Source organism: Vigna umbellata, chromosome 7 (genome assembly GCF_029865625.1).
Source record: "Vigna umbellata cultivar VRB3 chromosome 7, Vumbellata_1.0, whole genome shotgun sequence".
Classification (NCBI taxonomy): domain Eukaryota; kingdom Viridiplantae; phylum Streptophyta; class Magnoliopsida; order Fabales; family Fabaceae; genus Vigna; species Vigna umbellata.
Window position 1 is genome coordinate 7,171,311 of NC_142171.1, and position 11,401 is coordinate 7,182,711.

The following is an 11,401-nucleotide window of genomic DNA, read 5'->3' on the forward strand; positions in this document are numbered from 1 at the left end:
TACTCGTGCGATCGTTCGCATCAGCCTAGTACTTAATATCTTCAATCTAAAAAATTTAAATAATGATATAAGTACTCGTGCGATCGTCCGCATGAGCCTAGTACTTAATATCTTCAATCTAAAAAATTAAATAATGGTATGAGTGCTCGTGCGATCGTCCGCATCAGCCTAGCACTCAATACTCTTAAGTCTTCCTAAATAAGTAGATAACGGTATGAGTGCTCGTGTGATCGTTCGCATCGTCCTAGTGCTTAATATCGTTATTTCTCTTTTAAAAAAAATAATAATTAAAAATATTTAAATACCATTCTAAAGGTATGAGTACTCGTGTGACCGTTCGCGTCGGCCTAGTACTCATTACCTTCTTTTTCTCGAAAATGTCAAAAACAAATATATAAAATTTTCAAAAACTAAAAACATCAACACTCTCAAACAAACAAACAATCTTTCCGCCAGAACTACGTGATCCTTGATTCTCCATCAAAAGTGGAGATACGTAGGAGCAAGGCTAGTCCTTGTCAGGTTCACTTCCCAAAAATCCAAAATCATTTCAAAACAAATTTTCAAACAATTTCCAAACAAATTTCTCAAACAGTTTCAAAAAGAACTACGTAACCCTGATTTCTCATTTTGAATGAGAATACGTAGGAGCAAGGTCAATCCTTGTCGGGCCCAAAAAACTAAAAAATATATTTTTGTTTCTTTAATTTTTATTTGAGGGATAATTAAACATTTAGCAAACCACATTAAATTCGTGCATTTAGTTAAAGGTACTGCCTTAGGGCAGGCGTTGTAGGGTGCTAACACCTTCCCTATGCGTAACCGACTCCCGAACCCAGAATCTGGTTCTTGTAGACCGTGTCTTATCATTTTATGGTTTTTCCATAGTTTTCCATAATAAACTATGGTGGCGACTCCAAATCTCTTTTCAAAGCCCGTTTCTTTTTTGGATCGTCGTCCCGTCGCGATTCCGGTTGCGACAGATGGCGACTCCACTGGGGACGCTTAGAGAGTCGAGCCATTTAATTAGATGCGCGAAGTTGATGTGGTTTTGCTTTGTGTTTTTTTTTTTCCCCTTTTCTCTATCTGTGTTTGATATTTGGAATAACTGCAATAACTGTGGAATATTGAACCCTAGGGTAGACAATATGTTTATATCTGCCTGGGAATTTTTCTGGCTGTTTTGCAGGTGAGGGTTTGGGTGTGCATAATTTCCTCCCTTCACACACACACTTTTGGCATATCATGAGTGGGGCCCTATACCCGGGTCTGAGCGTAGCTTAGAACTAGAGGAGTTGTGTAGCGGTGTCACTCTGGGATGTACTTCCTGTTTGGCTATCGTGAGAACTCCAGCTAGAGTCTGTTCTCTTCATATGTGTTTTCACACCTAGTTGATTACTCGACTGTTGTGGAAATGCTATGAAGGGGGCCATAGCTCTAGTAACCTTTGACCTTTAGGTTCAGGAAATCATCCTTGTGAGATTGCATATACTTGACCTTGAACTCAAAGCAGTGAACCTTTGGTAGGGCACGATGGGAGGAATATATGCTTCTATAACCCTCACGCTGTTCGTTTTTTTTGATATTACATACCATGCATGTGTTTTGTTTTGTCATGTTATTATCATGCATCATATTCATACATCATTTAGTAACATGTTAATTTTAAGGGAAATCACAGGTACCTACTTGACTTCATACGAGATGGATGTTAACACAAGATCCGATGCTACACAGCACACCGACTCTTCCGATTTAAGAAAGAAGTATAGTCTAAGGACTCATGTTGGAAATTTGACCGGGCTGATAAACTTGGGCAAAAGGCTTAAGACTATAAGGAGAGAAACCTTTCAGAGAAGATATGGAAATTTGTTGAATTTAATGGAGGTTGAAGTACAAATACCCGCTATCACAGCCTTGGCACAGTATTATGATTCTCCGCTTCGATGTTTCACATTTCAAGACTTTCAGTTGGCACCAACCATAGAGGAGTTCGAGCATATCTTGGGTTTGCCACTGGAGGGCACCACTCCCTACCAACATTTAGAGCATCATGCCTCTATACCCACCATTGCTGCCATCATGAAATTACATCCCAAGGAGCTTGAAGACATGATGATGATGAGGAATCAAGTGCATGGGTTATCACAGGGATATCTAGAGCAGTATTTACAGCACTTGGCTGATAAAGAGGATTGGGAAACTTTCATGGATGTATTAGCCCTCACCATATATGGCATCGTCTTGTTTCCCAAAATAGAAGAATTCGTGGATTATTCCGCGATAGACGTCTTCGTGGCAAGTAAAACTAGATCAGAGAATCCTGTAACAGCAGTTCTTGCGGATGTTTATGGGACCTTAAGTTTTTGCCATGAGAGAAAGGGAAAGAAGATTCTTTGTTGCTTACCGGCGTTGTATACATGGATGACAACTCGCGTGTTTAAGGAGATGGTCGATGTCAAGAGTCTATCGGAGACTTTGTCACACCAAGGGCTTAAAGGTAAAGGAGGAAACGATTGGGCCCGATTCCTTGCTGGCTTGAGCGAAAGAAGTATAAAATGGCGCCTTCCTTGGCTCGGAAATAAACTGGCTATACAACATTGTGGTAGTTTTCCTAATGTGCCTCTCATAGGTGCCCGGTACTGTATAAATTACAACCCTCTTTTGGTGCAAAGACAATTTGGGCATCCCATGAAAGGGGCACCTTCATCAGATTACCTTGCTACCCTATTCATTTATTACGAAGACGGGCATTTCATCGAATTGTTATGAAAGGTTAAAAGCGCCTGGGAAAATGTTGTTCGAGCAGAGAAGGACTTGAGGGATGGAGTAGTGGATAGCAGTATTAGTTATCACACCTGGATTCTGGAGAGAGTGAAAGTAGTCAAGCTGCCTTTCAAGCCAATCAAGGATCACTCAGCTAGTGAAGGACCATCTCAAGCCCCAGAAAGTGAAGAGGTGCAACAATTGAAGGCTGAGATGGAGAAATTGAAGGTGAGGAATGCTAGGTTGGAAAACGAATTACAAAGGGCGCGTAATGATCTTGTGGATATGAAAAATGATAACGAAGAAAAGTCGCGGGCTTATGAAAACCTTGTCAAAAGCCAGAAGGCTGAGAGGGATTACACATTTCGAGTAAAACAGGATCTAGCTGCCGCGAGTAAGGAATTATCCATGAGGGTAAATGAGAAGAAGGTGGCTTTAGAAGAGGGGAAGGAGTGGAAGCACCTCTACGAAGAAGCCAAAAGAGATAAACGAGAAGCCCTGAAGAGATTAAGAGAAGCGCAGATTCAGATAGAAAAAGCGGGGCATGAGATGAAAGAGATGGCCATGTCGTTTGAGGCGGATATGAATAGGGAGCGTTGGAAGCTAACAGAAGCAGAGGAAGAGCATCGAACTCTGATAAAACAAATGGAGGAATATATCGAGGAACAGGAGGAGCGATGGAGGTCGATAGATTTTGAAGAAAGGCATCAGGCCTTGATAAAGCGAATGGAAGAGCACATCGCCGAGCAAGAAATGGCTGTAAAGCACTGGAAGGAAAGATTCTCTCAGTTGGCTGCTTTGGCAAACGGGGCAATTGAAGACATCCCCAGGATGGTGTCGAACGCTGAAGCTAGTATTCATTTTTGTAACTCACCAGCGGAAATAGAATTGTTTATTAATCATTGTAAATGGTTGGTGCGAGAGATGAAATCTTTCATTGCTCGGGCGCGGGATTGATGTACATCAGAATTATGTGTTTGGTTACTTAGTCGATGTAATGGATCAAATTTTCTTGAAATGAAAGATAGGGGATGTTTGTTTGGTATCGGCTTGTGTTAATTTTCCATCAGTATTGTCATTGTTATCCTGTGATTTCCACTTATCACTAGCATGCATCATGTTTTCTTTTTGCATTTTTCATCCTTATATAATATAATTTAATAAAAAATAATTCTCAGTACAAGTGAAAGAACAACGGCAAGTTTTCCACGACATCCGTACAGGACCAGAGCTAATTCGAAGGTCATGGAGAATTGGGAGCAGTCACACGAATCTATTAAGGCCGATGTCAGCCAGTTGAAGGATCAAATGGCCCAGATTTTGGCGGCTCTCGAAGCCCTGAAGACTGCGGGAGGGGCGACGTCTGCGCAAGTTGAGGGAAGTGCTCAATATTACCCTCCGATGTTCAATGCTGGGAGCCAATCTGTTTCGTTCCCAATGTATGGATTACCCCCAGGTTATACCCCACCTGTGGGAGAATACACAGAAGGGGAGCAGACTTCATTCTCTTTTCCTACCACTGCCAACGTACCGCCAATCAGTACTCAGGGGCCTGTTGTAATGTCTGCACCTATGGTAAATGAAGGGATGCATGCAAGCATGACTGATGGAATACGAGTAACCCCGGTGCCACCTGTGATTACCGGAGAGGGTTTTTCTACCAGGGCTGCACCATATACTTCGTTTCAGGGGGTAAATGGTAATGTCAATGGGGCAAAGGATAAACTTGAGAGCCTAGAGGCAAGATTGAGGGCTGTTGAGGGGTATGAAAGTTATGGATTCGGAGATGTTGCCAGATTGAGTTTGGTTCCTGGCGTCAAATTACCACATAAGTTCAAGGCACCAGATTTTGAGAAGTATAAGGGAAATACATGCCCAAAGAGCCATCTGACCATGTTTTGCAGAAAGATGGCTGCATATGCTTATGATGAGCAGCTGCTCCTCCATGTTTTTCAAGATAGTTTGGCTGGAGTGGCGTTAAACTGGTATACCCATCTGGAGCCGACTCGAATTCGTTGTTGGGCGGACTTGGCTGATGCTTTTGTGAAGCAGTATATATACAATACACATGTGGCGCCAGATCGTTTACAGCTGCAAAACATGTCGAAGAAAGACAACAAAAGTTTTAAGGAGTATGCTCAGCGGTGGAGGGAATTGGCTGCACAAGTCGAGCCACCTTTGTATGATAGAGAAATGGTGGCAATGTTTGTAAATACGCTCCAACCACCATTTTATGAACATATGGTGGGAAATGTATCTTCAAATTTTGCCGATATCATTGTGATAGGCGAGCGGATAGAGATCGGGTTGAAAAATGGGAAGATTGCATATGGCTCGTCGGCGGTTGCAAATTCTAAAAAACCCAATTTCAACTCAGGAAAAAGAAAAGAAGGAGATGTGCATGCAACATCTGCAACCCCGGTGTGGAGAGGTCAGGCTCCCACTCATAACTATCGACCATACTGGGGTCAACATCCACATGCAGCTAACGCGTCATTTGGTCATCAAATTAGGCCTCAACAACAACCAGGGTACTATCAACCACAATACATTCCGACGAATAATTGGAGGGGAGGGGCAAATGTAGGTTCCAATATGAATGCGGGTCCAAATACTTATCCAAGAAGGAACCAAGAGAGAAATTATGTTAACTTTACCCCAATTCCTACAACTTATACGGAATTATTGCCTCATCTTATCAAACAAGGTCTGGTTGTCGTTTGTCCCCTGAAGCCTTTGCAGCCCCCGTACCCAAGAGGTTATGATGCAGATGCAAAGTGTAGTTATCATGGAGGGGCCGCCGGTCATTCCACTGAGAGGTGTCTGGCTTTCAAGCATAAAGTGCAGACTCTAATTGATTCTGGGTGGTTAAAGTTCCAAGAGGATAAGCCTAGTATCGAGGCCAATCCTTTATCGGGACATGGAAGTGCTTCGACGAATGCTGTCAAAGTGAAAGAGCATGAGCTGGTGAGAAATGTGAAAGAAGTCAGGAGCTCTAGAAGGTTTATTTTGGAGGCATTGCTGAAAGTGGGTATCTTGATGGGTGATTATGATGAGAGTATGGCATGCGCGATCCACCCAGATGCTGAGCACTCTATTGAGGAGTGTGTTGAGTTTGAAGAAATTCTACAAGACCTGTTAGATCGTGGTCTGATGCAAGTATGCTACAAGAATGAGGAGGGAGATGTATTTGCACAGACTGGTGATGAATCCAGTATGATTTTACCAGAACCATTAGTGATTCGTTTCACTAAGACTACTTCTATCCCACCAACTCAAGGAAGGTCGCCCGTTGTTATCCGTGTACCAGCTCCTTTTCCTTACAAGAACGAAAAAGCCGTCCCATGGAGATATGGGACACATGCGTCAAGCGAAGAACAAAGCATTGACCCTGTCGTCAAAAACATATCGGGGATAGGTGGAATGACTAGGAGTGGTCGAATTTTCACATCACCAGAGTTGGCACGAGAAAGAGTTAATGATAAGGAATCAACGATGGCCGCGAAGGCAAAAGAATTCTTAAAGGGGAAGGGTGCACAGACAGAGGAGATCCCCGACAAGGAAGAGAAGAGAGAAGTTTCTGAAGAGGAGGCTTGTGAATTTTTAAAATTCATACAACAAAGTGAGTATAAGGTGGTGGAACAGTTAAACCGTATGCCTGCTCGTATATCCTTGTTAGACTTGCTCATGCATTCGGCATCACACAGAAAGTTGCTAATGAAGATACTCAGTGAGGCTCACGTGGAGCAAGGTATTTCGTTGAATAAATTTGAGGGTATTGTTGGCAATATTGTTGCTAATAATTATCTCACCTTTACGGATGAAGAGATACCAGCTGAGGGAAGAGGGCATAACAAGGCTCTTCACGTCTCTGTGAAATGTCTGGATCATGTTATTGCGCGTGTTTTAGTGGACAATGGGTCCTCCTTGAATGTCATGCCGAAAGCAACTCTGGAAAAGCTACCTTGCGAAGGAATGCATATGAGGCCGAGTTCAATGATTGTGAGAGCGTTTGATGGTAGCAAACGAGAAGTGATGGGAGAGGTGGAATTGCCAATACAAGTTGGCCCTTGTGTATTTCAAATAACATTCCAGGTTATGGATATCCTGCCAGCTTACAGTTGTTTGTTGGGACGCCCATGGATCCATTCGGCTGGAGTTGTGCCTTCTACATTACACCAGAAGTTGAAGTATGTGATGGGAGATAAACTAGTGATAGTATCAGGAGAAGAGGATCTTCTTGTGAGTGGGCCATCATCCACACGATACATCGAAGCGGCTGAAGAAGCTCTCGAGACAGCCTTTCAATCGTTGGAGATTGTGGGAAATGCTTGTGTGGAACAGTTTCCAGTAAATCCTCGTCTATCATGTGCTTCTATTATGATGGCTAAGATTATGATAAAAGAGGGCTATGTATATGGGGAAGGTTTGGGCAAATATCGGCAAGGGCGAGCATTCCCTCTGGAGGTCGTTGAAAACAAGAACAGATATGGCTTGGGGTACAAACCTACCAAGGAAGATAGGAAAAGGATGATTGAAGAAAGAAAAGAGCGCAGTCTGGCCCGTGCAGAAAGACGAGGGCCCAGAGAGAGCAAAATTCACATTGTTGACATCAAAGAAAGCTTCCGCAGTGCTGGGTGGATCAACAATGGCCAGATAGCAGCTGTGGAGGATGAAGAAAGGCCTCAAAGTTTGAGCTTCGTGTGGGCTTGCTCCCCTGATACTCAACTCAACAATTGGGAAACACTGGATTTACCTGTGATGCTTAATGTGAACAAAATGTAATAGTTTTAATTAAGCTCATAGTTTCGATTGGGGCTTTAGAACTAAAGTTTTGCGGATTGATTCTTTTTACTTTTCACTCAGCGTGACAATAAAGTTGCATTTCATCATCATTTGACATTTTTTGTTTATCTTATTTATTTATACTTTTTCATAAATTTAAATGATGCAGATGTGACAATGATTGTTTTGAAAATAACGATATCAATGTTCCTAATTTTGAGCACCCTATCAATAATACGGAAGATGATTTCAAAGATGATGTGGAACCCTCTCCGGAATTGTTGAGATTAGTGGAACAAGAATCTAAGGAGATAAAACCCCATCAGGAGGAGATTGAAATACTCAACTTGGGAGAGAAGGATGAGATAAAGGAGGTGAAAATCGGTACTAGTATGAAAACGGAGGTGAGGGAAAGATTGCGTGTCCTGTTGAAGGAGTTTAAAGATGTATTCGCGTCGTGGTCTTACAATGACATGCCGGGTCTAGATACCGATATTGTGCAGCATAGACTCCCACTCAAGCCAGAATGCCCTCCAGTCAAGCAAAAATTGAGAAGAATGAAGCCGGAAATGTCCCTAAAAATTAAAGAAGAAGTCCAAAAGCAATTTGACGCAGGATTTTTGGCCGTGGCAAGATACCCACAATGGGTAGCGAATGTTGTACCAGTGCCTAAGAAGGATGGGAAGGTTCGAATGTGTGTTGACTATCGTGATTTAAATCGTGCAAGTCCGAAAGATAATTTCCCGTTACCACACATCGATACTCTGGTTGATAATACGGCCAAATTTTCGTTGTTTTCGTTCATGGATGGATTCTCGGGATACAATCAAATTAAAATGGCACCGGAAGATATGGAAAAAACGACCTTTATCACGTTATGGGGAACATTCTGTTATAAGGTGATGTCTTTCGGACTCAAGAATGCTGGGGCAACATACCAAAGGGCAATGGTGACACTCTTTCATGATATGATGCATAAGGAAATTGAAGTTTATGTGGATGACATGATTGCAAAATCGGAATCAGAAGAGGAGCATATTTTCAATCTAAGGAAATTATTTGAGAGACTAAGAAAGTACAAACTCAGGTTAAATCCTTCCAAATGCACGTTTGGAGTAAAGTCTGGAAAATTGTTGGGCTTTATTGTCAGCCAAAGAGGAATAGAAGTTGATCCTGACAAAGTAAGAGCGATAACGGAAATGTCTGCGCCCAGAACAGAAAAGGAGGTTCGAGGTTTTCTGGGAAGATTGAACTACATTGCTAGGTTCATCTCCCAATTAACTGCTACTTGTGAACCAATGTTCAAGTTGCTACGGAAAAATCAGGCTGTAGTCTGGAATGAAGATTGTCAAATTGCTTTCGAAAAGATCAAACAATACCTGCAAAACCCTCCTGTATTGCGTCCACCTATGCCAGGAAGACCGCTCATTTTGTATTTGACCGTACTGGATAATTCAATGGGTTGTGTATTGGGTCAGCATGATGAAGACGGGAAAAGAGAGCATGCCATATATTACTTGAGCAAGAGATTCACAGATTGCGAACGACGATATTCGTCGTTAGAGCGAACTTGTTGTGCACTAGCGTGGGCTGCTCATCGTTTAAGGCAATACATGTTGAGTCATTCTACTTGGTTGATATCTAAAATGGATCCTATCAAGTATATTTTCGAAAAGCCCGCTCTCACTGGAAGGATAGCTCGATGGCAGATGCTACTATCGGAGTACGACATTGTATACGTTACTCAGAAATCTATCAAGGGTAGCGCTTTAGCAGAATTTTTAGCCCATCAACCCGTTAATGATTATCAACCAATGCAACCTGAGTTTCCTGATGAAGATATCATGGCTTTATTTGCTGAGAACAAAGAGGATGAAAATGAAAAAGCCTGGACGGTATTATTCGATGGGGCATCGAATGTAATGGGGCATGGAATAGGGGCAGTGCTTATCTCTCCTAAGAATCAATACATTCCAATGACGGCAAGGTTGTGTTTTAATTGCACGAATAATATCGCAGAATACGAAGCCTGTGCAATGGGTATTCGAGCAGCAATAGAGTCTAAAGCAAAAATTCTGGATGTATATGGAGATTCAGCTTTGGTCATCCATCAATTGAAGGGAGAATGGGAGACTAGGGATACTAAATTAATTCCATACCAAGCTTACATCAGGGGATTAATTGAGTATTTTGATTCCATCACGTTTAATCATATACCACGAGAAGATAATCAATTAGCAGACGCGTTGGCTACCTTGTCATCGATGTTTGAAGTTGATCAAGATGCAGAATTGCCAATGATTGAAATGAAGAGTCATGCGGTGCCAGCGTTTTGTCATTTCATCGAGGAGGAAGTAGATGGTAAACCTTGGTACTTTGATATCAAACATTATCTTAAGACTCATGAATATCCAGAGAAGGCATCCGAAAATGATAAAAGGGCGTTAAGGAGGTTGGTTGGCAACTTCATTTTGAGTGGGGATATTTTATATAAGAGGAATCATGACATGGTTCTCCTTAGATGCGTAGATGCAAAAGAAGCCGAGCTGATACTAAAAGAAGTGCACGAGGGTACATTTGGCACGCACATGAATGGGCACTCAATGGCCAGGAAGATACTGAGAGCAGGGTATTTTTGGTTGACTATGGAAAATGATTGTTGTACACATGTGAGGAAGTGTGAGAAATGCCAGGTATACGCAAGTAATATCAATGTTCCACCCACGACCTTGAACGTGTTGTCTGCACCATGGCCCTTTTCGATGTGGGGAATAGATGTCATCGGAGCTATAGAGCCAAAGGCGTCAAATGGACACCGTTTCATATTAGTCGCAATCGACTACTTCACCAAGTGGGTTGAGGCCGCTTCTTATGCTAATGTGACCAGAAAGGTGGTGACCAAGTTCATAAAAAGGGAGTTGATTTGCAGATACGGGCTCCCTAACAGGATCATCACTGATAATGCCACTAACTTGAATAACCAGATGATGACAGAGTTATGTGAGGAGTTCAAAATTCATCATCTTAATTCTTCTCCTTATCGTCCAAAGATGAATGGGGCAGTAGAGGCTGCTAACAAAAATATCAAGAAGATTGTGCAGAAGATGGTGGTCACATATAAGGTTGGCATGAAATGCTTCCTTTTGCTTTGCATGGTTATCGTACTTCGGTACGAACATCGACTGGGGCAACGCCTTTCTCGCTTGTATATGGAATGGAGGCAGTACTTCCGTTTGAAGTGGAAATTCCGTCCTTACGAGTTTTAATGGAAACCCAATTAGAAGAGGCGGAATGGGTTCAAGCTCGTTTCGACCAGCTCAATCTCATCGATGAAAAGAGACTAACAGCAGTATGCCATGGACAATTGTATCAAAGAAGAATGAAGAAGGCATTTGACAAAAAGGTACACCCAAGAGAATTTCGTGAAGGTGAGCTGGTGTTGAAGAAGATTCTACCCATACAGAAGGATCATAGAGGCAAATGGACTCCAAGTTATGAAGGGCCACTTGTAGTGAAGAAAGCATTTTCTGGTGGGGCACTAATTCTCACGAGAATGGACGGAGAGGAGTTACCATTGCCAGTTAATTCTGATGCAGTAAAAAAGTTTTACGCATGATGATTCCGTGATAGTGGTTGCTATTAAAGGGATGTTGATATTATCTTCAACGCTTATTGTAATCTGTGTTTTATTCAATAAATAAATTTCACGTGATTTCATTCATATTTTGGTTGTTTGCATTCCATCTGAAATATTGCATGTCACGCTGAGCTGTTAAGTAGTCAAGTGAAAATGAAAATGAAAATAAGTAAACGCGTGTTGACAAAAGCATCACAGGTATATCAGGTTGGC

At 42.1% G+C, this 11,401-nt stretch overlaps 1 protein-coding gene across 1 annotated transcript; it reads left to right on the forward strand.

Annotated features, from left to right (window-relative positions):
- Nucleotides 1-4,167: 4,167 nt before the first annotated feature.
- LOC148195064 (uncharacterized) lies at nt 4,168-11,167 on the forward strand. Its single transcript, XM_088095071.1, is given in 5 exon segments — nt 4,168-4,465; nt 5,054-7,456; nt 7,795-9,912; nt 9,967-10,671; nt 10,674-11,167. Coding segments are annotated over 5 exon segments (6,018 nt in total).
- Nucleotides 11,168-11,401: the final 234 nt, after the last annotated feature.